At 39.5% G+C, this 15,248-nt stretch overlaps 1 protein-coding gene across 2 annotated transcripts in view; it reads left to right on the plus strand.

Moving 5' to 3' along the window:
- Positions 1-15,248, plus strand: part of LOC140476561 (transmembrane protein 87A-like) — a 68,577-nt gene that overhangs the window by 26,638 nt on the left and 26,691 nt on the right. Inside the window, exons 10-14 of one of the 2 annotated variants that reach the window (XM_072569358.1) lie at positions 724-823; positions 4,580-4,673; positions 5,219-5,290; positions 7,776-7,884; positions 11,339-11,397. In XM_072569358.1, coding sequence (XP_072425459.1) covers positions 724-823; positions 4,580-4,673; positions 5,219-5,290; positions 7,776-7,884; positions 11,339-11,397 — 434 coding nt within the window. Of the gene's footprint in view, positions 1-723; positions 824-4,579; positions 4,674-5,218; positions 5,291-6,478; positions 6,548-7,775; positions 7,885-11,338; positions 11,398-15,248 lie in introns of both variants that reach the window. The other variant, XM_072569359.1, reaches the window with a different exon arrangement.

Below are 15,248 nucleotides of genomic sequence, written 5' to 3' on the forward strand. Positions count from 1 at the left end.
TGTTTTATACAATTACTGGATTAGTGGTGCTGGAAGAGCACAGCAGTTCAGGCAGCATTTACCAATGTTTTATACAAGTTTAACTCTTTGCCCTAGCACTCTATGCCTTACTAATAATGGGTCAGAAGTTTTGTTTATTGTTCTTTTAAATTCTCCTCCAACCTTCAATGATTTTTGCACAAATGCATTGAAGTCCCTCTACTCCTGCAACCCACTTAGAATTGTATTATATTTTATGTTGTCTCTTGGTATTTTTCCTGCTAAAATAAACAACTTCAAATTTCTCTTCATTGAACTGCATCTGACTTGTCTACCCATTCCACTAACTTGTCTACATCCTTTCAAAGTTCTGCACGATTCTTGAGGATCATGATGCTTCCAAGATTAGTTATGATAACTTGAATGGCAGAGCAGGCTTGAGAGGCCATATAGTCTACAGTTGCTCTGAGTTCTTGATTAATTTCAGTTTTCTGGGCAAACTGAAGGGAAAAAGAAATGAGATTGGATTCCTGCCTTGTTACAAGTGACAAAGCAGTGAAACTGAAGATTTTGGGGTGAGATTTCACATCATCTCTGGTCTCACTTACAGCAGGACAAACATGTGGGACTAACTGGCCTATTTCTGCTGTAAGTTAAAGGTGTGATATTGAAGATATCATAGTGCTGTCACTGAGTTATTGAAACCAGTATAACTATCATTTTCACAATTTGTATTTAACCCAGTGCAAGGAGCAGTGATTTTTGCGGAATTACTTTCTGCGCTGAAGCGTTCTCTTGCTCGTGTTCTGGTCATCATAGTCAGTCTTGGATATGGAATTGTGAAGTAAGTATAAACAAAATTTCATGTCAATGCTGTCAACAACCAGAAACCAAACTTTGATCCAAGTACACATGTATGTAGATTAAGTGAAAGGAAATAAATGAAAATGACAGTAAGTACTTGTCACTCCCAGGTACTAAGATGTGTGTAGGACTGCAGTTTTGCTACTTAAATAGCTCCTCTGAGGTTTTGCTTTCCTGAGAATTATCATTTAACCATCACTTGTGCAAAGCTCTCCTAAAAGTGCTGTCTGTGGATAAGGGACAGTTCTTCAGATGCTAATTACCTATTATGGCAACTAAGCAGACCTGCTTCCCCCTGACCCCACTCACCATCTTGACCGCATATTGAATTCCCCTCATTTGTCCCCTCCCTGGCCCTTATTTGCTCCGTTTCCTCTGAATTTTGATTATTCTAAATTTGAATCTTGAGCCCTATTAAGGATGTCTGGAAAAGAGGACAACTCATATGTTTACAACAATACTCGCTTAGAATTGTTCATCTCTTTTAAAGTTAGAAAATTTTTATCAGAAATGTTATTCAGCAAAAAGTGACAAAACCAAAAGGATGTTGAGGTGTTTTACTTGGTCAAAGAAGTTAAAAATCACACAACACAAGGTTATAGTCCAATAGATTTATTTGGAAGTACAAGCTTTTGGAGCACTGCTCCTTTGTCAGGAACCTAGTGGAGCAAGATCATAGGACACAGAATTTAAAGCAAAAGATCTCACTAGTTACCTGACGAAGGAGCAGTGCTCTGAAAGCTTGTACCCCCAGGTAAACCTGTTGGACTATAACCTAGTGTTGTGTGATTTTTTTTTTAACTTTGTCCACCCCAGTCCACACTGGCACCTCTACATCTTATTTGAAGAAGTAGGTTTTGTGTAAGGTGTCAAAAGAATGAAAATGGCAACAATGTTTCGTGGATAAATCCTTGAGCGTAACTCCTATGAATCATTACAAGCAGTGGTGGGGTGAAGAATGATACCAGAGTTGAGAGAACGTACATATCTTGGAAGGTTGTATGGCTAGGGTCGTTAAAGACCTAGAAATGGGTAAATCCAGAAAAAAGATGGTTTTACTTTGTGTGTTTTTTTAAGTTTATTCTTTCATGGAATGTGAATATCATTGGAGGATAGAGTTTGTTATCTATCCTTAACTACCCTTGAACTGAGTGGTTTGTTGTGCTATTAAAAAGTCAGCCACATTGTTGTGGGTCTGAAATCACCTGCTGGCCAGACTAAGTAAAGATGACAGATTTTATTCGTAGGAGGACATTGGTGAACAAGATGAGTTTTTATGACAATCAATGATGCAACAGTTTCTGATGTAGTAGTCATGATGACTGAGAGTTTCTTGATCCAGCCTCTCTCAATTTAAATTGTGGCTGCTGCAGTGAGATTTGAATCCATGTCCACAGTGTTTCAACCTGAGCCTTTATTATGACATTACAAAAATGGCAATTTCTTCTGCTCTGTAGAAAAACTAGAACATAGAACAATACAGCACAGAACAGGCCCTTCGGCCCACGATGTTGTGCCGAACTTCTATCCTAGATTAAGCACCCATCCATGTACCTATCCAAATGCCGCTTAAAGGTCGCCAATGAATCTGACTCTACCACTCCCTCGGGCAGCGCATTCCATGCCCCCACCACTCTCTGGGTAAAGAACCCACCGCTGACATCTCCCCTATACCTTCCACCCTTCACCTTAAATTTATGTCCCCTTGTAACACTCTGTTGTACCCGGGGAAAAAGTTTCTGACTGTCTACTCTACTCTATCTATTCCTCTGATCATCTTATAAACCTCGATCAAGTCACCCCTCATCCTTCGCCGTTCCAACGAGAAAAGGCCGAGAACTCTCAACCTATCCTCGTACGACCTACTCTCCATTCCAGGCAACATCCTGGTAAATCTTCTCTGCACCCTCTCCAAAGCTTCCACATCTTTCCTAAAGTGAGGCGACCAGAACTGCACACAGTACTCCAAATGTGGCCTAACCAAAGTCCTGTACAGCTGCAACATCACCTCACGACTCTTGAATTCAATCCCTCTGCTAATGAACGATAATACTCCATAGGCCTTCTTACAAACTCTATCCACCTGAGTGGCAACCTTCAAAGATCTATGTACATAGACCCCAAGATCCCTCTGTTCCTCCACCTGACTAAGAACCCTACCATTAACCCTGTATTCCGCATTCTTATTTGTTCTTCCAAAATGGACAACCTCACACTTGGCAGGGTTGAACTCCATCTGCCACTCCTCAGCCCAGCTCTGTATCATATCTAAGTCCCTCTGCAGCCGACAACAGCCCTCCTCACTGTCCACAACTCCACCTATCTTTGTATCATCTGCAAATTTACTGACCCACCCTTCGACTCCCTCCTCTAAGTCATTAATAAAAATTACAAACAGCAGAGGACCCAGAACTGATCCCTGCGGAACTCCACTTGTAACTGGACTCCATGCTGAATATTTACCATCTACCACCACTCTCTGACTTCGACCGGTTAGCCAGTTTTCTATCCAATTGGCCAAATTTCCCTCTATCCCATGCCTCCTGACTTTCCGCATAAGCCTACCATGGGGAACCTTATCAAATGCCTTACTAAAATCCATGTACACTACATCCACTGCTCTAACCTCATCCACATGCTTGGTCACCTCCTCGAAGAATTCAATAAGACTTGTAAGGCAAGACCTACCCTTCACAAATCCGTGCTGGCTGTCCCTAATCAAGCAGTGTCTTTCCAGATACTCATAAATCCTATCCCTCAGTACCCTTTCCATTACTTTGCCTACCACAGAAGTAAGACTAACTGGCCTGTAATTCCCGGGGTTATCCCTATTCCCTTTTTTGAACAGGGGCACAACATTCGCTACTCTCCAGTCCCCTGGTACCACCCCAGTTGCCAGTGAAGACGAGAAGATCATTGCCAACGGTACTGCAATTTCCTCTCTTGCTTCCCACATAATCCTAGGATATATCCCGTCAGGCCCGGGGGACTTGTCTATCCTCAAGTTGTTCAAAATGTCCAACACATCTTCCTTCCTAACAGGTATCTCTTCTAGCTTATCAGTCCGTTTCACACTGTCCTCTTCATCAATACGGTCCCTCTCGTTCGTAAATACTGAAGAGAAGTACTTGTTCAAGACCTCTCCTATCTCTTCCGACTCAATACACAGTCTCCCACCACTGTCCTTGATCGGACCTACCCTCGTTCTCGTCATTCTCAGGTTTCTCACATACGCATAGAATGCCTTGGGGTTATCCTTGATCCTATCTGCCAGGGATTTTTCATGCCCTCTCTTAGCTCTCCTAATCCCTTTCTTCAGGTCCCTTCTGGCTATCCTGTATCCCTCCACTGCTCTGTCTGAACCTTGTTTCCTCAACCTTATGTAAGCCTCCTTCTTCCTCTTTACTAGACATTCAACCTCCCTCGTCAACCAAGGCTCCCTCACACGACCATTTCTTTCCTGCCTGATCGGTACATACATATCAAGGACACGTCGTATCTGCTCCTTGAAAAAGTCCCACATTTCCACCACATCCTTCCCTGACAGCCTATGCTCCCAACGTATGCTCCTCAAATCCTGTCTTACAGCATCGTAATTTCCCTTCCCCCAATTGTAAAAACTAATGACATTATTTAATGAACGCACATTGGTGAGTGATGTCTTGCGCTACTGTAATTATGTGGTACTGTTTGACCTGGGCAACAAATTATGAGACAAATGTTCTCTTCATCACAGGCCACGTCTGGGAGCCATGCTGCACAGAGTAGTTGGCGTTGGCGTTCTCTATCTAATTTTCTCAGCAATTGAAGGGATTCTTCGAGTCACAGGAGTAAGTAGCATTTAAAAATAATTGTTTCAGGATAGGTGAAGTCAGTTTGGTGCTAGGACTCAACACAGCATTTTTAAACCATCACATTTTTTTAACTATAAAAATCTAATAAGGGTTATTGTATTATATTAACTCAGAATTAGTTTTCCCTCCTGAATTGATTTATGTTAAGTCTCACAGTCTGAGGAATTCAGGTTGAAGTTCTGAGTCCTATTCCTTGTGTTTGCTAGTGGAGTGCTTGTTTACTGCTGGACCACCATTATCTCACCATTTGGTATCTCATTGTGTAGTAAAATATACTGACTGATTTCATCTCCTGAATTATTTTTTCCCCCGTGTTGATCTTGTTATTAATGACCCAATATTCATACAGTGTCAGATAACAACATAACTTCATACTTAGGTCCATTGGAAGCTTTTCTGCTGAACATGAAATAAAAATGACAAATTGTGAAATAGGTCTGTCATTCCACCTGGTTGAAAGGTGCTCTTCACTCAATGTCCTCTTGTAGCTCAAAATCAACTTTATTTTGTTCTTGATTTAGACTCCACTAACTACTCTCGCTCTGGTAGGGAACATCATTCTCTCGTTGATCGATTCCTGTGTACTGTGGTGGATATCCTTTGCATTATATTTTAATGTTACCCCCTCAACTTATTTCCTGACTAAAAGAGTCAAAAGATGCAATGTCTGCTTTTCAGTTGTAAGCATGTGCTTTGCAGTCAACAGGTATGGGTATAGAGTCCTTGTTGTCAAGGGGACTGAGTAAACATCTGGGCTGTCAGAACTGGGCACAGTGGTTAGCACTGCTGCCTCACAGCGCCAGATACCCGGGTTCAATTCCCATCTCAGGCGACTGTCTGTGTGGAGTTTGCACATTCTCCCCGTGTCTGCGTGGGTTTCCTCCGGGTGCTCCGGTTTCCTCCCACAGTCCAAAGATGTGCAGGTCAGGTGAATTGGCCATGCTAAATTGCCCATAGTGTTAGGTAAGGGGTAGATGTAGGGGTATGGGGGGTTGCGCTTCGGCGGGGTGGTGTGGACTTGTTGGGCTGAAGGGCCTGTTTCCACACTGTAAGTAATCTAAGTGATTAAAGGGTCTGATCTGTCAAGGGGGTTGAGTAAAAGTGAGTGAGGCTGGGATCTTTACTGTGGAGGGGAATAAAAGTGGGCTTTTTGCAGAGGAGAAATCAGCATGTTGGAAGACTGAAAAGTTCTAAGAAAAGATATAAATTTGTCAACTAACGACTGACTTGATCAGTCTGGGTATGACATGAGGGGAGGAGATTGATGTTGGTTTGATGAATGAGGATTTAAGATAAATCAAACCAAGCTGAACTGATATATCTTCCAGAATGGTATCTAGAACATGAGTCCATGATTAATATTGCCAAATCTGGCATGGTACTCACTCAGCTAAATTGTTAAAAGTGTCATAGAGAAGACTGCATGGCTACCCAGCATGGTAAACATGGATTGGATAATGGAATGCCAGTTCACATCAAGACCAGGCTGTTGGTATTTATCTGTTCATTGGCTGTGAATATCCTGGTTAAACCTGTTCAGACAGCTTTAATTCAGTTCCAATTGGCTGTGGCCACCCAGTTACCAGTGGAGTGAAACCAAAAGTGAATGTTACCTTGAAGTTAATTGTGGATTTTATTCAATACAATGTTTTGTGTTTCAAATCATTAAAGGCATGCTTGCTATGCATGTTGTGCTGTACTGGGTTTTCCAAATTCTTTTCTTTTCTCATGCTCCCTCTTTCCCTTGCTATCTAACTATCCTGTCCTTCCTTTTCTTCTAGGAGAATTTCGACTTGGCCCTTCTGGCTTTTATCCCTCTGGCTGTTCTCGACACTGCCCTTTGCTGGTGGATATCCTTTCTGGTTATGGGAACTTCCTGGAAAAAGATTTCTGTTCCATTTTCAGCAAGGAAAGATCATTGCCTATTAAGCCTGATCCTTCTTGATATATAGTTTGTAACTGATAAACTGTACTCAATCTCTAACCTACTGTGGGTGGTAACTGTCTGCCAAAGAAGTTTAATAATTATGTTTATGTAAATAGCGGATACCTTGGAATGAATGCATGGCAGCCATGTAAATAAGGAATTTAGAAGCCCTTCATTCCTATAGCCTTTAATTGCTGCTGGTTCTTTTTATTTAGTTTGGTACTGACAACGTAGGGCTGTCTGATCAGGGTTAATAATAAATCCAACTCGATTTCCTGCTTTTATGATTCGTGAGTGTAAGCATTTTTAAAAATGCAGCATTTCATAAGGGCTTCAGCCAGCAGGCAAATGAGTATATTTTACTTATTCATAATGATCCTTGTTCAGTTGTTTTTGTTTTTTTTTAATCCTGTTATTTTCTTGAGTGCATCATTTACGATTAAGGTTTTAGAATTTTAGAATTCTGAACTTTTGTAGAAATCTGAAAGGTTTGGTGCAATCAGATGCTACAAATGTTAAACTGATACAACCTGGTGGGTATAAAACAATAGTTGTGATTTGCAATCACAGCTAAACCACAATCTAGTGTTTTATACACACCAGGTTGTATCAATTTACCTTTGTAGCAGTTGATTGCACCAAATCTTTCAGATTTTTACAAAAGTTCAGAATTGTAAAATTCTAAAACCTTAATCGTAAATGATGCACTCAAGAAAATAACAGGATTAAAAAAAAACAACTGAACAAGGATCAATTAATTGATTCCAAATCACAGCCTCATAAGTTGGTTAACTTAACTAACAAGTAGCTACTGGGCTTGGAAATGGAGTGTTTTATGTTTTCAGGAGGAAATGCATCCCTCCGCAAGTAATATCCATATGGTCTGATACAGTATAAAATGTGACTCTAGAATTAGATATTTGGAATTAATGGGATTTATTTGGTTTCTTGAATTTGATATTGCCAATGAAATTAAACTTCTAATGAATTTGAGTCAATGAGTATACTGTTACTGTTAATCCTGATTTTTAATTTGGATGCATTTCCTCAAGCAGAATAATTGTTTTTTCCAAACATTGAATGATTATCGTTATTTTTTCCAAAAGCAGTATATTTTTAAAAATTCCATCCATTTCCTTAACTGATGACACATCTTCATCAGCTTGACACAAACCATGAAGATGCTGAAGTTGAGAAGGAATGTTGTGAAACTTTCTTTATACAGGCATTTCACAAACACTCTCATTTTTGCTGTAATAGGTAAGCTATAAGCATGTAGAACCATAGAGTCATACAGTATGCAAACAGACTCTTTGGTCCACCTCGCCTACATGACCAGACTTCCCAACCTGACCTAGTCCCATTTGCAAGCATTTGGCCCATAGCCCTCTAAACCCTTCCTAATCATTTACTCATCCAGATGTCTTTTAAATATTGTCATTGTACCCACATCCAACACTTCTCTACCAGCTTGTTCCTTACACGTACCACTCTCTGCATGAAAACGTTGCCCCTCAGGTTTTTTTTTAAATCTTTCTTCTCTAAACTTAAACCTATGCCCCCCAGATTTGGACTCCTCCACCATAGGAGAAAGACCTTGGCTATTCATCCTAAGGTCACCCCTCAGCCTGCAATGCTCCAGGAAAAGAATCCCCGTTCTATTCAGCCTCTCCCTATAACTCGAGCTCTCCTTTCCCATATAAGTCTTTTTGAACCCCCTCAAGATTAGCAACATCCTTCTTGTAGAAGGTGATCAGAATTTTATGCAATTCTAAATGTGGCCTTACCAATGTCAACTACAGCTGAAATGTGACATGCCAACTCTTGTATTCAGTGTTAAGGCAAGTATGCCAAATGCCGCCTTCACCACTTTGTCTACCTGCGACTCCACTTTCAAGGAACTATGCGTCTACTGCAGAGTTTTCTCTTAAGTGGCCCGATTAGCCAGTAGTGTACCTTTTGGATCCTTGATAACAAAAGTTTCTGAAATTTATTCTCACTGACTTTGCTTATACCATGGTGAGTATGTATTTGCAAATTGATGAAATATAACCAATTTAACAGTAGAAGAATTGGCAAGTATAACATTGGGCTTGTGAAGGTTGACCTCTCAAATGGCTCTTCAAGTGACTGTACCAAGTATTATACGCAGAGCTATGCCATCTTCTTGACTGAAGGAGGATTAACTTACACGGCAATTATGATGTATCTCAAAAGGGAAAAATATGTTTTGTATTGTCTAAAAATTCATAAATCATTGGCCTGTTGTCCCTGGCCTAAACAATGCACTTGTCATTTCTAGTGTTTTGAATGACCTAACTAGGGGATTAGATGTTAAATGTAAATAACGTCTGAGTTTCTTCTTTGGAGGGGAAAGTGGTGTGTGTAGGTGGATAGGTTTTGGGGTGTGAATTTTCATGCAGTTTTTTTTTATTGGCATTCCTACAACATTGAACATTCATATTAATCTAAGTGGAATAAACACAACAGATGATCAATCAAGTAAGTTCTCTACATTAGGTTAAATTCCATGAAATGTCTCCATTTAACTTGGGATTAAAAGAACAACTTGACCAGCATAGAGAGTTCAGGATAGGAAAATATCTATTTGATACATGAATTCTCTGCAAACACCAGCTATCTACTCGCACTTTCTTCTCCTGATATTATTTACAGCTACTTCAATCTTAACATAGTTGGAACATCTCCAGGGATTAAGTGGGAGTAAGTACTATCTAGTACAGAAGGCATTAAAAAAAATTGCAAATTTGTACTTGGTCTATGTTATAAACTGACCTTGGCTAGTTCCAAAGTTACAAGTTACTTCAAGCTCCCCGGTTAGCATGGAAGAAAATCAGTTTATATTCTCAACCATAATTACTATTTTGTGTATAGAATTAGAATAGAGTCCCTACAGTGTGAAAACAGGCCACACTGTACCCTCTGAAGAGTATCCCACCCAGGCCCATTCCCCTACTGTAACACTCTACATTTTCCCCTGACTAACACACCTAACATACACATGCCTGAGCACTACGGGCAATTTAGCATGGCCAATTCACCCAACCTGCTCGTCTTTGGACTGTGGGAGGAAGCCTGAGCACCTGGAGGAAACCCACACAGACACGGAGAATGTGCAAATTCCACACAGACAGATGGCCGAGGCTGGAATCGCAGTCGGGTCCCTGGCACTGTGAGGCACTATGCCGCATTTTGTATTAGGATCTACTTGGGAAAGTTTACTGGCGTTCAAGCCACTCCTGTAGTCACCACAGAAGTTAAAATTTAATCAAAATACACAAAGTCCCCAATTTACCTGTCTGATGGAATCAGGTCAACAAACAGTTACCAGATTCCCATAGTTAACAAAAACCACTGTATGTTACAAATAAATAAGTTCCAACCAGAGGTAAGCAAAATTATAAACTAACGACATATAGTTCAACTAATTGAACTCTAACCCACCTCCTGCCAAAAACATACGTTACATGCACATACAAACAAACTCAATCAAAAAAAAATTGGTAGATGAGACAAAAAAACTGGGGAAATACAATTCAACAGCACCAGCCCACAGAATTCAATAATTTGTTTTAAAACCCAAGACTTTGTGTTTTTCAGTTCCCTTTCTCCAGGTTTGTTCACTTCTTTATAGGAGGCACAGGGCAATTGGTACACTAATTACAAAGTCTGTTAGTTACTGATTAAACACAATAGATTCCATCAAATGGTAGGAGAATATAAGTAGCTTTCCTCAGACACTTAGAACATAGAACATTTCATCGCAGTACAGGCCCTTCAGCCCTCGATGTTGCACTGACATGTGAAACCAATCTGAAGCCCATCTAACCTACTATTCGATTCTCATCCATATGGCTATCCAATGACCATTTAAATGCCCTTAAGGTTGGCGAGTCTACTACTGTTGCAGGTAGTGTGTTCCACGCCCCTACTACTCTTTGAGTAAAGAAACGACCTCTGACATCTGTCCTTTCCCTATCACTTGCTGAAAACCTATAGAGAACACGAAGCCTTCTTTTCCAACATTCTGGAGGTTTCTCCCCACTCTTGTAAACTCCCCAAATGGTTCACCTGTCCAGCAGCCAAACTAAGAGTCGTCGTCAGGTTGATGACTTTTGGCAAACAGCACTGGTCACATTTGTACAAACCAATCAGCTATCTTTCCCAAACTGATCTCACCTGTTACACTGCTAGCAAAGCTGCAGTGTAAACACAACACACAGAGTTGCAGCAGATCTTTTCAAAAGTACAGCAATTCCTTTCCCATTTTGATTTTAAAATACTCCTTTTCCATTTTAGTACACAGCTAAAAAATAAATAAAAATTAAAAGATTCTATCTTAATATTCGTGATGCCCAATGTTTGTGTGTGCACGCACTTCGGGTGATGGCAGTCAACCTCAATTGTACAACAGCCTGCTAAAACCTGTTAGGCTTTCACTAAGAATGGTATTGCATGTGAAATAATATGTGGAATCTTATGCATATAGTAAGGCACAGCTGTGATGCAATTTGTGCACAACTGGTGTGCTATTGTATTTACCCTATACTCTGCAAATCATCCCTTCCTGTTGCTGAGGCAATGATTCGTGTATTCCAGGTAGATTAACCTTGATGACTCAAGTTGAGAAAGAGACTAGATACCTGTATATAGTTAATATTTCACCTTTAAATCCTTTGCTTCCTTTGTATAGCGTCAATCTTTTTCATTATTTGGACAACCAAGAAGTTCCGGCTGGCAGACTGTCAATCAGTAAGTAAGCTCTTCTTGAGCCATATTAATTATTTGATTTCTTTTTTCAAAAAATCTTAAGTATGAACTGCAGTCTTTGCATTGGATAGAATTGCTATTACTCTACCTCTTAGTTTATCCCTCGTTTGAAGTTGCTGTCTCTTGCTGCAGCAGCAGACATATCCAAGCTGTCCAATACCTCATCCCAAAAGCCAGACTTCACCTTTGGACCAAGGCAGTGAACTGACTCTCAACAAAGCAGAATATCACTCAGCACTCTCCTCTTCTTTCACCAAATGTTCCTACATGATGTTGCATAGAATTCATTAACAGAGATCATATATATTTACTCCTCAGCCCTAAATCTATTTGGATAAAACAAATCTGATCATCTTGATGTTGGAGGATATGTTTAGATGAACAAACACCTGCTGACAGAAAGTCTGTATTGCCTGATGATATTGCAGTTATCATGGCTTTCTGCACATCTCAGGGGACTCTGTAGTTAGGCATACGTAGATAGACATTTTTATAACTTCAGATATAATTTGCAGAATGGTATGTTAGTTCCCTAGTGTCAGGGTAAAAGGTAGCACCAAGTGATATTCAGTGGTTATCATGCACGGAGTTTTGAGAGGGAAAGGGGGAATGGTTTAACAATTAGAAGTCCCAGCCAAATTTGGAAACTATTGAGATTTTTCAGGCAGAGTTTCAGTTTCTAAAATGATTAAAAATGCAATCTCAAATGTAATTTGAGGATTCACTTATTCATTTTGGAATAAAGGTATTATGAAGAATGTTGAACAGGTTGGGCCTCATTCCAATGGAGATTGGAAGAGTTCAGCGAGGTTATCTTATTAAAATATGTAAGATCCTGAGCGAATTGACAGAGTGGATTCTTAGAGGGTGTTTCCCTTGAAAGAAAGACTCGAACTCAGGGATTTCTTTTTCTCTGAATGTCATTGGTCTGTGGGATTCTCTTCCCTAAAAAACAGTGGCGACTGGGTCGCTGAATTTATGTAAGGTTAAGATACACAAGTGAATTGAAGGTTATGGGAGATAGACAGTCAAGTGGAATTGAGACTACAACCAGATCAACCTTATTAAATATTGGAGTGGGCTCAAAGAGCCAAATGGATTTTTCCTGGTCCTAAGTCCTATATTCCTGTGATTGCATCCTGTACCAAGTACTGGTGAGTATAGCAACAGAATCTAGTATAACTAAATGCATGGCTATTGAAGTAATGTAAGAGGGCAACCTTAACATTGTTCGGATATTGGAATCAATTCTGTGAGAAGAGGCATTTATACAACAAGTTAATGTTGAACCAGTATCCTTACTCTGAGGTTAATTACTACTGTTGTAGAATGCTTAAACCAACTTGATAGAGTTAGGAAAATCAAGGACTGAGAAATAAAAACAGCATTAAAATCAGACAGACAATCAATAGGCTTATAGTACAGATGCCCCAAGGCTGCCAAAAAACAAAATCCCCATTTGGGTTAGTAAATATGCACCTATTTCAGAACCTTTTTTAAATTGTCTGATATGAATGCTAAGTTCACCTCCTAATGCTCTGGAAGAAAATAAATTGACTTAACATAGTGGGCATACATTTGCATCAAATATCTCTTAAACACTGCAGTGAGGCAAACTCTTTGATTTCAATGCTCATTTCACTCCAAAAATAACTTTGTGATATTTACACAGTTCTTCTAAATCTCATCTCACAGAAAGTAGCATCCTTTCCCCACTCGCCCCAAATAATTCTGTTAGAGATTTTGAAAAGATGTATTTGTGTGTGAAATAACTGAAGTCTCACTTTGCAACAGTAAATGTTACAAATAACTAATTTTAAGTGAGGTATAAACTAGATGCATTCTACAGCAGTATTGTGCATCCATTTGACGAGCTGCCACGATAATGCACTTTAATTTCTTGGCAAACCATCAATTATATCAGACCTTTACCATATCCCAAAAATTGCAGGGATCACACTGAGGAAAATAGCAACAACAAGAAAGGTATTAAGTTTGAATGTAACTGATATTTGGAGCATAACTAATACATTTGGTGAGCTGCAGGCACAAATTGCTGCGTAGCATTCTAAAGTAGTTCCATCAGACAATAAGATGCAAGAGTAGAAGTAGGTCATTTGGACAATCCGTGTGCTCCACTGTTTGATAAGACCATGGCAGATGTGATAATCCTCAACTCCACTTGCGTGCCTTTTCCCCCAACCTTTATTTCCCTAACTGATTGGTTGAAAATCTGTCTATCTCAACTTCGAATACACTGACCAACTATGCCCTTTCAGTTTTTTGTGATAAAGAATTCCACAGATTCATTATCTTTGAGAGAAGAAATTTCTCCTTATCTCTGTCCTCACTGGGCAACCTCATACTCAGATGATTATGACTTACAAACCTCGACTCTCCCGTAAGGAGGAACATCCTGTCAGAACTACCCTGTCAAGTCTCCTAAAAATCTTATGTCTCAAGAAGATCATCTCTCATTCTAATAAAGTAATCTGAGTACAAGATCCTGATAAGAAAATACTTCATACTTTGGATCAATCTAGTGAACTTTTTTTCTGAACTGCTTTGATGCGCTTGTATCTTCCCTTACACAAGGGACCAAAACTGTTCACAGTATTCTAGGTGTGATGTAACTAGTGCCTTCTATAGTTTTAGTGAGAGTTATCTTTATTCTCCATTCCATTTAAAATAAAAACCAATATTCCAATCACCTTCCCTGTTAACCTGCAGAATTCTATGCTAGCTTTTTGGGAGTCCAGCACAAGGAACACAAAATCCCTCTGCCGTAGCTTACTGCAGTCTTTCTCCATTTATATATTCAGTTCCTCAACTCTTCTAGCCAAAGTGTATATTTCACACAATCCTGCATTATATTCCATCTGCTTTTGTCCACTCAATTTGTTTATGTTCTTTTGTAGACTGTGCCATTCTCATCACTTACTTTCCCACCAATTTTTGTGCCAATCAAAAACGTGATAGTACATTTACTACCATAATCCAAGTAATTCATCTATATTTTAAATAATTATGGACTCGGCACAAATCCCTGTGGCTCTCCACTAGTTACAGGTTGCTATCCTGAAAACACCTCCTTGTTTCAACACACTTTTCTATAAGTTAGCCAATCCTCTAACCATACTAATGTACTACCCTCAACATCGCGTGCTCTTATCTTGTTAAGAAGCCTTATGAGCAATACCTTTTCAAAAGCCTTTTGGAAATACAAACATATATAATCTGTCAAATCCCTTTATCTGTCCTCTTGCTACCTCTTCAAAGAATTGTAATAAATTTGTTTCCCTTTCATGAAGTCATGTTGATGCTCCTTGATTATATCATGTATTTATAATGTTTTGCTATTCCATCCTTTATAATAGATTCTAACATTTCCCAAGAAGAGATGCCTATCACGCCTGTTTCTTTTTGTTTCTTTCCCTTTTTGAATAAGGGCATTGCATTGGCAGTTTTCCAGTTATCTGGGACATTTCCAGAATTTAATGATTCTTGCAATATTAATACCAGTGCATTCACTACCTCTGGCTACTTGTTTTATATATCCCAGGGTGCATCCCATCACATCCACAGACATATCATTCTTTAGCCCAGGTATTTTTCCTAGCATTCTCTGGGAAGCCAGGGAGGAGATTGCAGAGCTTTTGGCTTGATCTTTATGTCATCATTCTCTATAGGAATAGTGCCAAAAGTTTGGAGAATAGCAAATGTTGTCCCTTGTTCAAGAAGGGGAGTAGAGACAACCTTTGTAATTATAGACCAGTAAGCCTTACTTCAATTGTGGGTGGAGGTGTTAAAAAGGGTGTAAGAGATAAGATTTA

This window comes from Chiloscyllium punctatum, chromosome 4 (assembly GCF_047496795.1).
Source record: "Chiloscyllium punctatum isolate Juve2018m chromosome 4, sChiPun1.3, whole genome shotgun sequence".
In the NCBI taxonomy this organism is placed as follows: domain Eukaryota; kingdom Metazoa; phylum Chordata; class Chondrichthyes; order Orectolobiformes; family Hemiscylliidae; genus Chiloscyllium; species Chiloscyllium punctatum.